The sequence below is a fragment of the Pteropus medius genome, unplaced genomic scaffold (genome assembly GCF_902729225.1).
Source record: "Pteropus medius unplaced genomic scaffold, Ma_sr-lr_union100, whole genome shotgun sequence".
NCBI lineage: Eukaryota > Metazoa > Chordata > Mammalia > Chiroptera > Pteropodidae > Pteropus > Pteropus medius.
Window position 1 is genome coordinate 1,422,476 of NW_024351647.1, and position 17,453 is coordinate 1,439,928.

The window sequence follows — 17,453 nt, forward strand, 5'->3', positions numbered from 1 at the left end:
CCCCGAGGAGTCTGCGGAGCATAGACTGAGTCTGAGCAGATGGAACAACATGTAAACCAGGGTGCAAGTGTGGGTATTTATAGGACTGGTCACATAAAGAGTGCAGTGGCTCTGGATTTGCACTTGTTTGCACACTAAACGCATAGCAGTATTTTTTACTTCCACAAAGAAATACAGTCTCCTGTGTTTCTAAAAGCCCTTAGACCTGTCATCTAGTTTTTATTCCCCTGTTTAGCAGAGACATGATGTAGTGAATGCTGCTGACACCCTGTCCAGATCCCTTTTACCTGGCATGGCTCTGTGCATCCATCCCCCTGCCTGTGCCAAGGGAGCACAGCTATCTCCTTTCCTGGAGAGTCGCCCTGGGCTAAATGGGAGCTGAGCAGCCCAGGACAGCATACCCTCCCCTACCCCGCCCTCTGACTTAAGATGAGATTAATTCTGTGGTGCAATTTGTCCTTCAGAACTTTCCAAGAGTCAGGTAGCTGATCTTCAAATGAGACCATATCCATGTCTGGCTTCGTTCCCATGGCCTAGCCTGCTTCTCAGACCCCTTCTCCTGAAAGCACCCCTTCCTGCAATAAGTCACTTGAACAAGAATCCCTATCTCAGCTCTGTATCTAGGCAACCCAGCTGAAGACATGTAGGTTCAGGGGGTAGTTTTTGCTCTTGGTTCAAAAGCAGTGCATGGGCAGCAATACCTGTGGCCAGTGGGGGAGGGCCTGCCAGTCTCTGAGCGCCAGCACTGAGCATCAGCTAGCAGGAATCCTAGCCCAGCGCTGCCCGGGTCCTCCAATTTGTCAAGAGATGGTAGAAATGCAGATTTTTATGGGTAATTTTCCTCTTTTTAAATGTTGACCACTAATTCTATTAAAATTCTGTGTGGGCAAACAAAATCTCTATCCCCGTCCCTCTCCCCAAACTAAAGCAAATCTGCAGGGCATCACAGACTCCAACCTCTCTATAATTTCTGAAATGGTGAAGGCTTAATGGGGGCTGTGTCCATGACCAGACGAAGGTGTTGCTATGCCTGGGGCTGGTGAGATTGCCCAGGGAGGTCCCCTGCCAATCCAGAGGACAGCCATGCCTCTTAGCTTCAGTATGTTTTGTGGAGCTGGGGCACGGAGTAGATAAGACAGACTGAGAAATGCCCACATAATTCTGAGATATTTTAGCTTTAGCATTCGTGGTAATTTGTTTATCTTATTAATAAAAGCTAAGGTAACAGTAAGAATGAAGGAACCTGAGTCTCACTCTTGGTTTTGCCATTAATTATGAAGTTGGGCCAGCTACTGCCCACTGATCCTCTGGGTACCAAACTATGGCATAATAGAGCTTCCTTATATATCCTAGGAATGCCCTAACAATGCGTTTTTGTTATCAATACTGCCTTTCATATGTTAATTTTTTAAAAATACTTTTGTCTTCTCTCTTTATTTTAAACTCTTTTCTATCACTTAGTTTTAGGTAGATCTTTTACAGATACCATATACCTGGAGTTTTATTGCTGTTGTGTCTTTATCTTTGTTTCTTTTTCTTTCATTATTATTTCCTTATTCTTTATCTTTTAATAAGGATATTTAATTTATGTATTTTTTTATGATCACTGACAATTTTTAGACCTTTTCCTGATATCCTATTTTATATTTCACTTATTATTATTTTTTGTTTTCTTAATTTTACTCCCTCTACCCCCTGATCCTCTGAAAATTCAGCATCTTATTTCTGATCTGGTACTGTTAACCCTTAAGTTTTTAAAATACATTAAAACATATATTTTCTTTTCAACTTCAATAATTAGTCTCTAAAGTCTCATAGCTTAACAAAACAGGATCTTTGGTATGCTTTTTTCCCTTTCCTCCTATTTCCTCTCCTCCAGAATATATTGAAATTACCTGGAATTTTAGTTCCAGAATATTATAAGTTTTTACCTTTAAAACCAGTATACTTATATTTTAGGAATATTTCTCAACGAATTTTTAGCTACATCATTAACTGTGTATTTAGGCTTAACTAATTGTTTATTTTTGAATTATTTTTCTGGAATTTTTTTGAAACTTCCCCTAAGAAATAATTTTTGAGTGTTTATATAGCCAAAAATTTATTTATTTTTCCCTCATTTGAATGACAGTTTCAAATGGTTTCTTCAAATGGTGGTAAGTAAATTCTAGATGCAAAATTCTTTTTTTCTGGGAGCACATAGGATTTTCTTTTTATTTTTGAGTTCACTAGTTTTATCAGAACATGCTTATATGTGTCTTTAAAAACATTTTTGTTCCTGCATGGTACTTTGTAGGCCCTTTTTGTCCGAAGATTCAAGTCTTTTTTCAGTTCAGAAAATTATCTTCAATTATTTCTTCCCTTTTATCATCTCTTTTCTCTGCTTTCAGGCTGTCTGTAAAATAGAATATCAGTTGGGAATGTGGTTGGCTGTGAGTAACAGAAAACTTTATCAAGTTTCTTAAGCAAGTAAGGAATTTATTTTTCTTCTGTAACTAGAAATCCAGGTATAAGCAGCTAGTTTCTTTCTATTTTCTGGCTCAGTATTCTTAGTGTGGTTTTGTTTTTAGGTTTGCCAGATTGCTGGTATATCTATAGGTAAATGTGTCTATTTTCCAGGCAGAAAGAAAGAGGGGAAGGGTAAGAGACAAAGAGACACTCCTCTGAGGCGTTGCTTTTTCATTTGGGAAGGTATGGTGTCCCTAGGACTTCCATCTACATGTCACTGGCCAAGCTGTGTCACATAGCCATTCTTCTTGTATGTCGCTTTAAGTGTTACTGGGGATTCAGGTATTTCACTTCCTCGTTTTTGTAGCAGAAGACGGCAAAGAAGAAGAAAATTAGAAATGAGGATTAGGTCAGTCAATGTACAAGTGTCTGCCATAGATGGGTATAGAAACTTCTGGATCTCCCCTCTAGATCTTATAACATTTTTCTCATAATCTTCATCTTTTTTGTCATTTTGCTTATATGATCTCATTTTACAGTTTTCAAGATCGGGTTTCAATCATGTCTATTCTGCTGTTTAGTTATTCAGCCTTCTTTAGAGATTGTTGTTGTTGTTTTATGGTTATTATTGTTTTTTAAACTAATATTTGCTGAGAGATTTTTCTGCAAGTTCTCTGAGGAAAAAGAGGGTCTTGTCTTATTATCCAGCATGAGAGATAGATATTTTATACAAAAATTCTGTAAAGCCAGATAGATAGTGGCTCATTTTGGAATAGAGGAGATTCAGAGGAGGAAGAGATAAAGTGTTACAGGAAGAATTTAGGAACACTTTGAAGAGGGGACGTATTTACTGTATTCTCAAATTGTATCAAACTTCTAGCTATTCCTCAAATTTGCTGTATTCTTTCAAACTTCTGTGTACCCTTTTCTTTATGGAGTACCTCACCACATCATCTCTAAGAAATGCCTCTGCAACGTACAGATGACTAAAATGATAATTATGTTTTAGTTCCCCAGAATTCTTGCTTCTGGTTGTTCTTTATAGTGGCATGTATAAGTGTGTGGATGTAATATTCTCTTGACTCTCTCTTGAATACTTAGAATTTTTTAAAGATTTCCTTGTATGTTGGGAACTCATACTTGCAACTAATGGCATTCTCCAAAGCCAGATGCCTCTACTGCCACCCTCCCCAGAAAAATGGGTTTTACATCAGATATCAAATTACTCACATCTAAATCAGTACCGAATATGTAAGTCTGGTTGTGGACCCGCAGTTACCGGCCTGAGCCCTCATTGTAAAGGAGGCAGGGGTGAAAAGCATTTTATGGGTTCTCTATCTAATAGGGAGGCAAGGCTCCTTTTGAAATTTCCCACAAATAGCAAGGGTGTCTAGAAGGTGCAAGACAGACAGAAAAACATGATACCATCTACTACGTATTACATATAATTTCCTTCTGTAATTATACAGTGCATGAAGCATTTTAAATTTCATTTGAATTTAATTTAACACGTTCTTTTACCTCCCGTGTCATTAAAAAAGATAAGAATTCAGATAAGGATTTAGAATTTATGAATCAATTAGTTATTGTGATTCCATAGTTTTACTTTTTTGTGATTTTTTATTATTTCTCATTTAGATCGTACAGTATTTATTTCACTTTTATTTAGGAAAAATTAACCAGAGTTTCTCATTTGTGAGTAATTAGGTAATATTATTTGAAAAATAATTATGTATGACTTCATATTCTACCTTACAAGTGTATGTGTTTAAAATATTTATTACTATGTCATATTTTTGTATGGATATACTACAGTCTACTCACTTTTTCTATATTTTTAGACATTTGAGCTTTTTGCCCTTGTTCTATATCATAAATAACATGGCAAAAAACATATCAGTCTGTGTTCTGGTTTTCAAGAAACGAGAGACAGATTTTGTTTAAAAAACCAGAAAACAAATTTGTTGGGACGCTTGGGTAGCTTATAAACTCAGTGGGAAATTTGGAGAACCAGGTTTGTAAACCAGGAGATACCAAGGTTGGCCAGAAACATGGTCATAGAAACTTCTTAGAAAGAGCCTGCTTACGAGCTGCATGACAGTCACCAGACACTCCTGCTAGATGTTTACTGTTGTCACTTTCAGTGCCACCAACACTGGATATTTACTGCTACTGCTGACACCTTGAATCACTTTCCTACTTTCCCTATATCTTTGCATCTTTCTTTCCCTCAAGAGTCAAGGTCTGATTGGCTAAATCAAAGGCCTTTTGCTTGTCTTCTTGATGCCAGTAGGTAGGGAGAAAGAGTGTCTGGTGGGGACCTGTACCTTACCAAGATTCATTCAGTGTTTGTTTTACTGAAGCAAGAAGGGAGATTGCACGTTGGGGTTGAAGGGAGACAAATATAAGTCTTCATGCGTAAATTTTTTGTGTATATTTCTTCTGGTTACCACCTAGGGATTGATTCCTGGTATTAGAGTCACAAAGCCAAAATGTATGAAATTCATAAGCTTCTTTACCCTCTACCTGCCCTTTTATTCTAAATGCATTCTTTGTGATTCTTCTGTCCCCATACTACATACTTCCCTGTGTGACTTCACCCATTCCCATGGTCAAATGGTTTTAACTGCTATAGATAGATGGGTGAGTCCAAAATACTTATTTCCAATCCAGATCTCTATATTGAACTTCAGACAAATATATTTAACTACCTAACATAATCTGTGGACCTCCTGGGGACATCTGTGAATATCAAAAGGTCCCAAACAGAATTCATTATCATTTTTCTTCTCAAATCTACTATATCTCCTGTGTTCCCTAGTTTGGTCAACATGACCACCATTACTCCTAGTTGACAAAATCAAGAATTTAGTTTTTATCTTTGATCTTTCCTCTTCTCTTTACTATTCTATCAAATTATCTCCAGATTCTATGAATTCTACTTCCTAAGTGTCTTTGGAATCTGTCTTATTTTCTGCTTTCCGAGGAAACATTCCTTAGTTCAGATGCTCATCACTTTTGTTTTCGATGATGGCTTTTGCTTCTTAACTGGGTGTTTTGCCTTGAGTCTTGCCCTCACCAGCTCCAGTTTTAGAGTGCATGGCTGATCATATTGTTTCTTTGATTAAGATGTGATTAAGATTGATTATTTCCTCCAGGAAGCCTTCTCCAACCACTTTGTCCCTTCCTGTCCAACTAACAGGTTAGTCAACCCTTCTAAGTTCCTATGGCATCCTAGACTTACCAGCATGCTTTACATCTTGTTAAAGTTTTTGCTGCCAAGAGACTGAGAACTCATTGAGGGCAGAAATTTGTGAGATTCACATTGAATCACAAGTGCCCAATGTAATACCTACATACGGTAGGCACTTAGTATGAGATTTTTGAATGAATGTTATGAATGGGTTTTAACCTATCATGAGACTGGTATTAGTTGAATGAGGAGTTAGGTGATCAATTAAGCTCATAAACTCCAAACAACTGAGTTTATAGATCCTATGTTACTTTTCAAGGACAAATTTTGAAAATACCACGTTCATTATAGGATAAACATTGGTTTCTCCCTGTTCAACATATCACAATCACTTTTTCAAAGTGGAGAAATGAGAATGTTATGAGAACCAGATTGTGAGGCTAAGAGATTTATTCTATAGCGGGGAAAAAACCTACAACATGTAAGAAGATGCTTTAGAAGAGCTGGCAGACAATGAAACCATAAACTATTTAATTTTTTTCTTTCACTGCCCCAATGTTAATGCTGTGTTTTTGCTTTATTTCATATTGTTCATTTGTTTTTGCAAAGTCCTGAGCACTGATGTAGCAATCTGAAAGGTATATTTTGGAAAAAGCATAACATGGATTAACTCTATGACCCTTGTTTCCTCCTAGGGCGATCAGTCTGGCTGGCTGGTCCCAGGAGAAGGATATACACTTGCAGTTACCCAGCATCAGCAGCTTGCTGAAATCGATACTAAACTCCAGGAACTCTCTGCAACCTTCCCCATAACCTTCAGCTTTTCTCCAAGACTGGAAAATGAGAATGACCAGGTATAATTAACTCAAGAGTGCATAGACTGTTCAGGTTCATGTGAGCTAAAGCTAGTTCACATTTGACAGTCTGCTCATTAACTAAAGAAGTTTCTTTCTGATTGCTTTTTCCATGACTACAACTGCAGTGATAGTAATTTCCATAACAGTGTATATTTTCCTTTGGTGACTTCCACTTTCTATTTATTTTTATTTCAGTTGGCAGTATGCTGGGATGGAGATATTTATTTTAATATTGTTATTTCTTTATGATTTAACCTAATTCTTGATCATGTCAGGAGGGAGGAGAGGGAAGAAAATTGACATAGTACTTTTTAGTCCTTTGAGAACCTTATCTCTCTTTATTTGTCTAGTTAGGTGTTAACAATGGCAGCCACGTGTCCCTTGTCCTGCCACATTATTCTAGCTTCTTTAATTTAACATCAGGCAGTGCTGCTCACTACGTTGATGGCTTCGCTTCTGTGAGGGATTTGAAATAAATATGTTTCCTCTCTTGATAGTTCCCTTAAATATTCTTTACACAGATAGTGGAAAGTGTAGAAAAATGGAAGAATAATAGCAGCTTTGGAAAAAGTAAAATATTTTTTTTCCCCACCTATATTTTAGTACTTCGTGGGATCTAGTTTGGGAGTGGGTGGTAGGTAGTTTTCACCTGAAGAGAAAATGGCAGGTCATTTGTTATTCTAGTAACCCTCTACCAGTTTTATGAAAACTTCACCAAATCATTTTCTGTACAGTCTTAGATGCATATGGTTTTCTTGTTCCTTAAAAAGATTTAAATATCAGTAGTCTACAGGGAATAATTCTGCTTTATAGTGAATCTTTTCTCCAAGCTATCAACTGAAGATTAAGGATTTGGCTTTGGGCCAGTTGAAACTACCTCAATGGAAAAGAGCAGCATTAAAATGTTCCAAAGAAAGTTTGGTCACTGGCAAACCTTTACGGAGCCAACTCAACTTCCTTAGGTTATGTTTCTAAGGGCCAGGCACAGCTGCTTCTGAACCCTCTACACAGCAGTAGTGGGGTTAGTGGAAACCACAGATTTCTGGATTGGGATCAGAGTTCTTGGAAAACAAAATCGGAATCTCTGTCCCTACCCAAATGTACCCCAAGGACTTTGACACTAATTATGTTGCTAGTTTATTTATGTTATCGAGTGCCATTTCCTAAAAGAAAGAAGCCAAGATGGAGGAATACAATTGTTCAGGGGTAATATTCTTTGTTCTTTTCATGTTGTTCAGCTTCATGTTCAGTTTCATGTTCAACAGCTGACTTTGTTGTTGTTATAGTTGTTAGATTTCAAGGATAGCTGATATCTCAAAGCTAAATAAGTAATGATCCTAAAGATAGAAAATGTCTTTTGTTCATGGCTGTAAAATGTTATTCTTGAAAGAGACTGAGAATTTAGAGATTTGTTTAGCCATTAGGACTTCGAATAAAGCATGACCCTGGTCAGATTCTGTCATGGTCCACTAAATCACATTTTCAGAGTTTACATTTGTGATTCTGATAAAAAAATTTAAGAAATAATAAAAGAGAAAACCAGTACGTTACTTAGTTGTTATGTATAGCGATTATATATTTTTGTGTGAAACAACATATATTTAGAAAGAAAAGAGGAAACTGCATTTTGGGACTTCCATTGGATGCAGAAACAGAAATGTGGCATTATAGTTGCTGAAAAGAAATAATTAATGCTTCTTGCATGCAAAAATAGAATATCTTTTGAGCTTTTGTTCAATTTCCTCTTGGCATTTTCTCATTTCTAACTAGAACCAGCATATTGAATTTTTGAGGCAGAAATGCTAACATAGCAAATTATTGTATGGATATTATTTTTGGATTGGAATTCTTTTTGAATAAATACACTGAGAAGTATCTTGGATAAACCTGGCATGTCTATTCAGTTGACAAATGGGTTCCAATCTGTTGCTGAACTACAAATATTTGTAGTGAATGTTATTTTTATTTTTAACCCTTCTGCAAACCATTAACTCATCAGTAATTTTTCTCTATGTTCCCTAAGAAAGAATGTCTTTTAAGTAGAATATAAATTTCTGTTTTTTGACAATCAATTCAACAAGTATTAATCAAGTGCTCACTGTGTGTGAATAATTATAAGGCACTTAAAGATAAGTCAGGCAAATAAATATAGAACTGTGGAGTCAAAAGTCTCTCTTCAAGTTGTGACTCTTTCACTTACTAGTTCCAAGACTTGGGCATTAATTCGAAACACTCCAACTCTAAGTTTCCTCATCTATAAAATATTAATAATGATATTATTCTTTAAGGTTCTTTTTAAAGGGTAGATAAGTTAATACATATAAAGTGCTTTGTATAATGTCTGACAGAATTCAACCAATGATGATGATGATGATGATGATGATGATGATGATGATGATAATAATAATAATAATAAAATGACTTAAGGAATTTATTACAGGAGGCACAAGTTATACATAGGCATCTGTGGTACAAGGTAGCAGAATAGAAGGCTATAAGCAGAGTGCTGTGGTGGTTCAGAGGAGAGAGAGAGAGAAAGCACATGCAGAAGGAATATCAAGAAAGTCCATTTCCACAAGTGAGGAGCAGGAGAGGAGAAAGAGGAACTAGTGATTGATGCAGAAGGGGTGAGAGGCCCAGGAGAAGACTTCAATTATATAGTAGAAGGTCGAAAACTGGTGGCCTGCAGGGCAAATTTAGCTCATTGATGGGTTTCCTTTCTCCAAGCCCACACAAGGTTAACAATCTTCTTTTTTTTTCTTTTTTTACCCATTTTTGGGTAAACCAATATAAAAATCCAAGTTTCTAGTTGAAAAATTAGAAAATCTGGCAAGATTAGGTTTGAATCCTTGCTTGACCAACTATAAGATTGAGCTGAGTAGCAACTAAGGTTTTTATGGAGCACAAATTCTCCAGTTGCTACAGTATCTACCACTCCTATTATATTACAGGCCCTGAGGCCTACTGCATGCATTTCTATTACTTGTCCAGTCCCTGTACGAGCCATCAAAACATGACTGGATGCCTGCTTATTTCATAGGAGATGCTGGCAGTTGTTGATGTTAAGTATCCAGATTAGTATGTGGCTTCAAATCTGACCTTTATAAGATACTGGAGGATAGGATGTAAACACAGAACAAGTTGTGGAGTGACCACACAATGAAACAAAAAGTACCACAGTGTGGGAACTGATCTTAGGAAAAGTACAGGAAGTATATGCTGGGAGAGCACAGAGAAAGAAAAGATTATTTTATGAAGACATGATATTTAAAAAATTCCTTTGGAGATTTTAAAATTTTGGTCAAGAAAATAGTTTCCCAAACAAGTTGAAATACACAGACTTTCTTACTAATCTGTCTATGGTAACTATAAGGTATTTAGTTGGTAAGCGCATGAGCCTAGGATGACAAATATACCTGAGTGAGAATAATTTGAGGGACTCCAGAAATGTGACTGGGAGATCATGGAGGTGTTGGTTGTTGTAAAAGAGGCAGAGAGGAAACCTTTTCCTAATGAGCTTGCTGATTATAATGTTCTCTATGTAGATGCCATGGCCTGGCTCTTAACTTTATGGCAATGTTTTAGAAGCAGCATTTGGCTTTTACATTTCTGATTTCCTTAGCGTAAAACAAAGCATGTGGTCACATTCAGAAGAAAGTATGGCATGTTACTGCTATTGCTGTAATGTGAATAATATTATGTGGTTACAGTTTTTACATCTGCTTTTTATTTTCATTTCATTTTAGCAAAAGCAAACTAATTGAAGCAAATTTTTTCTTAAAATCTGCGGTTTAACTCTGCATACCTTTCTGTATCCATCTCCTAACCATCCAACAAATTGGTTAGTTCTTTCCACGTATTGTAAATCCCACCATAAAATCGAGTGAGATTCCATAATTTAGTACTGTATTTCTTATTTGTAGCTGTATCAGATTCCAGCTTTCTCTAGAAATATCTAAGATATAGGAGTTATATAAACATTCAATTTCTTAAATCCTTAGCAACTGGATTCAATAATAAATTCTGTTCAGTTTGGCTCTTTCAAAGAAGTGTAATTTATTCATCTCTCATGCAATCAAGAATTCCAGTCCATGGTTAGATTTTTTTTTTTTCCTGGTTAGGAGAGGGTCTTCAGAAATGGCTCTCATTGATAAGATGTATTTCTTTGTTCTTAAGCCAAATAGCGTAATTGAATAAAATGTTCTCCTTAATTTGATTTAGTTTCCTGTTCTTAAAATATTGATTCAGTTGTACACAATTTGGTAAGACCAACAAAATACCAACAAATATTTGAAGAAAATTGTAGTTGTATTTATCTATTTTCTTGCCAAGAGCATGCTGTTACTGACAGCAACAATTAACTGTTTTTTTTTTTTTTGCTTCTTCCTGTTTCAACATTAGCTAAAACTGAGGAAATATAAAATATTGTGTAACATGTAATCCTGAAAGATGTTTTGTTATTGAGTCCAGGGATTTGCAGATTTTCAGTAATGGCCATTCGGTCCACTTGACTTCAAATTAACACACAGGTTGAAGGCAGGAATCTAGGAATTTCTTTTGTGTGCTAGTCACCAGAAGAGAAATCTTATTGACCATGTGCTCATTTCCAAAACCTATAGAGCATGGAAATCTGAATTGAGGAATAAACAAGAAGTTACTTCGGAGGTACTTGCCTCTGATGTTAACCTATCAAACATTCTCAATTAAATCTGGGGAATTCTTGCCACCTATGTTTTACAGATTACTTTGAAGTTTATGTTTATATTCTTTCTTTTCTTTTTTTTTTATGTTAAGCTTCCTATGTAGTCAAGGTTTCTTTCATTTCGTGGCTATATTCCAAGATGATAAAAAAAATCTGGCTGAAAAATTTTTCCCCTACTTTTAGTACTGCTAGGGAAATGATCCATCTGATAACAGAAATAGCAGTAGCCTGTGGAAAAGTATAGCATTAGCTTGAAAACACAAGACAAGACTGGCTTTATTTAGGCAGGTCTGTATTTTTCTGGCCCTTAACTTACGCCTTATTTGCATGTCAGATAACTTATAAAGATATGATTAATTTCCTCTGTATTTGGCTTTTGGAAATGAGTTTACTTAACTTCAGAGACCCCTGCTGAAAAATATCCTTGGATATTTTTCTAAAGATGACTTTAGAATCTCCTGGCAATCAATTAGTCAAATCAACAAATACCTATTGACCTCAGGGACAGTTCTCATCTTGAGGCTCCTTAGATATTCTAAGAATTTTTATTGAACTGAATTTTACTTTACTGAATAAAGGCATTGAAGCAACATAGAAGCATAGAAACATAGAAGCAATATGGATGATCAGAGAGTTTACTCATAAGAAATCAAAATATTTCCTGATGATCATAAAAACAGGCAGTACTGGTTGGCACTTTGATGTGACAACAGAACCTCTCTTAGCATTACAGAGCTTCTTGAATATGCCACTGGGCAGTTTTTGCCATAATCGACGACTACCTTTTTTTGCTTCCTCTTAGCCCCTGCTTTCATCACATTCTACCCTTCAAATATTTGAACTATATGGCTATGTTTTCAGAGATCATGACCGAGGAAAGATGTTACATATCCTTAGGTGTTACTGTAGACAATTACAGACTCATAAGCTATTAGAGTTTGAAGAAACTTTATCAGAAGAAATTGAGGCCCAGAAAGAGAAAGTGACTTGCTCAAAAATACACAGCTGGTTATACCAGTAGCACTGAGGCTAATATCTCACCTTTTGGGTACAGAGAGTCACATTCTCAGAGCAGAACAAAAATAGCCTTGCTGGAATAGTAATTTTGTTTTCTTAAAAATAAAAAAAATCCTTTTTCTGCTTATGAAATTATTGTATAAAATTCAGGAAATACAAAAATATCTAAGAAAAATAAGATAAAATAATTAAGATTTTTTAGTATCGTTACATTTCCTTCCAGTCTACTTCTCTGCAAATACATAAACACACGTGCACACATAATACATATATGCATACATACATACATATATAGATATATACATAGTATATCAATTAGAGTTCTGGGCAAGAAACAGAAAAAACACCCAGCTTGGATTTGGAAGATAATTAAATAGAGGCACTATTTATGGATTTAAAAGAGCCAGTAAGAGGTGTTGGGACTCCCAGTGGATAGGGGGAAGAAAAAGTGTATTGGAGTTTAGAGAGCTTTAGAGCCATTGTTGAAGAATTGGCCACCCAAAATTGTAATCACAGAGGACGTGGGCAAAGGATTAACAAACTTTTCCCCTTTCAGCATGAGAATTGGAGCTGTAGTTAATATTCTGTTTCCCTGGCAATCTGATAAAAGTTGGAATGTCAACAATGTTAAGAGGCAACTTCACTTCACTTGCTGGATTGGGAGAATTATGAAGACCTGATGGGGAAGCTGTACTTTGGGCTTTCCTAAGAGCAGCGATTCTTGTGGCTGGGCATGTCCCTTGCCAGGACCTTGGATGCTGTGGCTATGGGATCATCTCAAGAGATGATGCTCCTATGGGATATGATGAAGCTTTTAAGCCAGGGTAGCTTCCTTACCCTTTGTACATGTGATGACACAGACTGCAGCAAAAACTCTCACAGAAGAGGGATACCTGACACTGCCTTTCTGTGTTTCCTGTCCTAAATCCTTCTGAGTAGACTGGCTCCAAGTGTAGCCTCTTTTTGTCGTTGAGCATGAATTTGCAGTTGAATCTAAGAAAACTTTCCTGATGGGCACCTCAAGCATACATCATTGCTAAAAACAATGCCACAGCAGGGAGATAAAGGGGAAAATACTCCAAGCTCTTTTTTCTGCTGCCCTCCGGTCTCTTAATACTCCTCCCCCTACATTGATTAAACCTAACCACAAGACAGAGGTCAAGCAGAGAGAATCTGGTTGTCCCATTTTGTGTCAGGTGCTCACCACAGTGTGTTTATCATCTTCATGTTGATGTATATTTGGCTATATGATAAAGCTGCTATGAATATTTGTGTACAAGCCTTGAGTCACACATTTTCATTTGTCTTGGGTAGATTCACAGGAGTATAACTGCTGGATCATAGGATAGACGAACTTTTTAAGAAACTGCCAGTTTTCCAAAGTGGTTGTACCATTATGTACTTCTCAACAAAGTGTGAGAGTTCCACTTGTTCCAAACCTCTCCAACATTTGTTTGGTGTTAACAAACTTTTTCATCTGGACCACTGTAGTGGCTGTGTAGTGATATTTCACTGTAATTTTAATTTGCATTTTCCTGATGACTTAATAATGTTGAAGACTTTTTCATATGCTTTTTGTCATTCACATATCTTCTTTTATGAATAATCTGTTCAAGTTGTTTTAGAACTGGGTTGTCTTTTTATTATTCTTGTTTATGTCATTATTGTGTGAATACTTTTTTTTTCATACAACCTGAAAGGAGGGGAGAAAAATCTTTCAGCCAGGTTGTTTTTATCATCTTGGAATATTGTCATGAAATGAAAGAAACCTTGGCTACACAGGAGGCTTAACAGAAAATAAAGAAATATAAATATGAACTTAAAAGTAATCTGTAAAACATAGGTGGCAAGCATTCTCTAGATTTAATTGGAGATTAATCACACAAAAACTTGTGTGATTCAAGTTTTTTCAGACTTTATCTTATGATATTTTTCTCTCAATATGAGGCTTGCCTATTAATTGTGGCTTTGGATAAGCAAAATTTAGAAATATTGATGAAGTCTGATTTATAATTTTTTTCTTTTTGTCTTTTCTTTGCCTATCCAAAGATAAAAGAAAACATAGTTGTAGATTATTAAAAGGATGTCTTATTTTCTTTTAAAAAAATTGATTTTCATTTAAAAATGAAATCCAATTTAAATTTTTTTCAGATCACTATGTTCTATAGACTGAATGTTTGTGGTGCATACCCCGTCTCCCCTCATTCATATGTTGACATCTAATGTCTAATGTGATGGTATTTGGAGGTGGACCTTTGGGAGGTGATTAGGTCATGAGGTTTGAACTCTCATGAATGGGATAAATGCCTTATAAAAAAGACCCACAGAGCTCCCTTGCCTCTTTCGTCATGTGAAGACACAGCAAGAAGACAGCCATCTAAGAACTAGGAAGCAAGCCTTCAGCAGACACCAGTGCTTATACACTTTCAGGATTATAGTTTGTGTTGGGATACAGAGCGGGATAAGTCATGGTCCCTGTCTGAGCAGTGACATGTGGTAAGTATGATGAGGGAACATGTGGAATACCAGAGAGAATAACTGCCCTTCCGGGATATGTCAGGGAATATTTTATAGTGGAAATATAAGAGTCTCCATGAAGACTTGAAGGGAAGAAGCATGGAGTGGTGGAGAATTAGCAGTAATGAATATAGCTGAGGCTTTGGGTATGAGATACAAGCAATGGGAGATGAGACTGAAGAGATAGGCAGAGCCCAGGCCACAAAGCGATGAGGACTCTGCACCTTGCTCTGTGGCTTCTCTGTCATGGGTAGAATGAATGGGGAGACAGGAGTCACTGAGCCCAGTTAAGAGGCTCAAGTAGTAGCTCAAGTCGGTAGTTCTCAAATTCTCAGGTAGCTGAACTTGAGTTTGTTAGTCCCCAGCCCTTACCTATTAAATTAGAATCTCTGGGGTGGAGGCTGGGCCTGTGAATATTTTCCACAGGTTCTGTAGGTAAGTTTGCAGCACACTGGAGTTTGAAAACTACTGGTTCAAGTAAATGAGGATGAGGCAGTGAGAAAGAGAGAAGGGCCTTGATTAAAGAGGTATTAGAAAGTAAATGGTGACCATTCTCGATGACCAAATATATGTAAGAAATGAGAATGTAGGAGGATTCTGGCTTGAACAACTTCAAAAATGTCTTCTATGTCAGTCATCTACATGGCAATGCAGAGTAGGAGACCTGTGGGAGAAAAGATAGGAAGTTTAATTATAGATATAGTACTGACTTACTATCAAGACATACCCATTTATATCACCTAGAAATAATGTTAACTTTGGGAGAATGTGGTTCTAAAAATACAAATATTGCTGATAATAATAAAATACTTTCATTATATAATGCTTGTTCTTTTCAAAGGACATATTTAGCTCATATTTGTTAGGCACTAAGATTTGTTGCATGCCTACTATATACTGTGATGACTTTTAGGCTAGATATTGTTATTATTACTATTATTATCATTATCATTTTGCAGACAATGAAACTGAAGCTCAGAGAAGTTAATTGATTTCCCTAAGTCCATCTTAGGAACCAGGGAGAGCCAGGATTCAAAACTCATGATTTTTCCAAGTCCAGTTCTCATTTCACTGTTACACAGCTGCCTCTCATAATATGGATGGGCGGTGTTTTTTTTAAAATTGTTATTTATATATGATAAACTTGAAGTCCAGAGGAACTGATTTGCCCAAGATTCCAAGCTGATAAGTACAGAGCAGGGACCAGAGCCTAGGTTGCTGTTTCCCAGTCACTGCTCTTTTCCCTCTAACTGCTTTCTACATGAATGAGTTTATTTCCATCCTTGTTTTATGTACAAGTGGACCTTTCCCTTCTCAAATAGGAAGAGTTTAGAGAATTATAAATATCATTTTTAAGGGAAGAGATATTATTTGAGAAGCAAAGCCAACCTTCAAGTCTCAATGGCTTTAGAGGGGTATGTGATGGTACATTTTCAGCCTGTGCATGAATTTTTTTCTTTTTTAATTAGGAACCTGACAATGGTGATGATAGAAATATGGAAATAACTCCAGGAGAAAAGATACTTCGGAACACCAAAGAGCAACGGGATCAGCAAAAGCGGCTGAAAGAGATTGATGAAAAGCTGAAAAAGATGAAGGAAAATGTGGTAAGTCTTTTTTTATTTACAGTTTGATCATAACCAATAATTGTATTAAAAAAGGTTCCAGTTTCCTTTGACTGTTTTATGATTGTTTTTATGTGTTAAATCTGTCAAGAGAACTGACATGGGAATTTATCAGTAAGAATTTGAATAAAAGCTAAAAATACGATTTATAGAACTTAAAATAGTGTTACACTTAATTTATGTAACATAATAAATCTGTGGAATACTATTTGAAATCATTATAATGGTTCATATAACTAATAGTCTGACAGTGACATGAATGTTTTTTTCGTGTGGAAAAATTTGATATTTGTTCCCCATAAAATCGTCTTTATATATTGAACTTATCACTTAAATACTCCCACCTTTGTTCATAATTCATAACATATTATTACTCATTAACTATAATACACTCTAAATCCTTCTGGAACTTATTTTATGTTTTAATTACTTGCCATTTAAAGACATCATTGCTGACGAGGGAAAGCTCTTAAATGAAGTAAATTGTGAGCTGATTGATATTCTGAACCTATTAGGAATGCTCTGTAACATTATGATTTTCCAGCTACCCATGCATGTTTTCAACTAGATATTTGGTTTTACCTAAAATTAAACATGACAAGGCTGAACTTGTGATTCTACCTACATCCTCTCTGCTAGGGCAGGTCTTGCCAGCAGTACCTACTTTCTGTCTCCTACTAAATCCTGTTATCTTGGGTGATCTTCATGCCTCATTAAGTTTTAGCCAGTATGTCTAATTTGTTGCCATATTTACCACAGTTTGTTATGGCTCTTTGAAAATCTCTTTTTTGTCCTAACTTGTATCACCCTTCTCTCAACATTGTCACCTCCTGTCTAGCTGCTTATAACCTCATCGCTCTCTTCTCTCGTTATTCCATTTTATATGCTGCTCCATGGGAGTAACATCAGGTAAGTGATTTCGATTAAATTCTGATGTCCTCAGAGCTCTGTGAGAGGGGGTGCTAATCTTGGCTGAGATTCTTCACCCCTTATGATCACATCCTGCCGAACTGCTCTTATCATTTGCCAGCCATGGACAGCAGCACTGACCTGCAGCCTAAAAGATATCTATGTCTATCTAATGAGAGTCAGGC

General features: G+C 36.3%; 1 protein-coding gene across 3 annotated transcripts in view; it reads left to right on the forward strand.

Annotated features, from left to right (window-relative positions):
- The window catches only part of FSIP1 (fibrous sheath interacting protein 1), a 160,856-nt gene that overhangs the window by 35,938 nt on the left and 107,465 nt on the right, over positions 1-17,453 (forward strand). For all 3 annotated transcript variants that reach the window (XM_039843929.1, XM_039843928.1, XM_039843927.1), the window contains exons 9-10: positions 6,337-6,495; positions 16,204-16,341. In XM_039843929.1, coding sequence (XP_039699863.1) covers positions 6,337-6,495; positions 16,204-16,341 — 297 coding nt within the window. The remainder of the gene's footprint in view (positions 1-6,336; positions 6,496-16,203; positions 16,342-17,453) is intronic.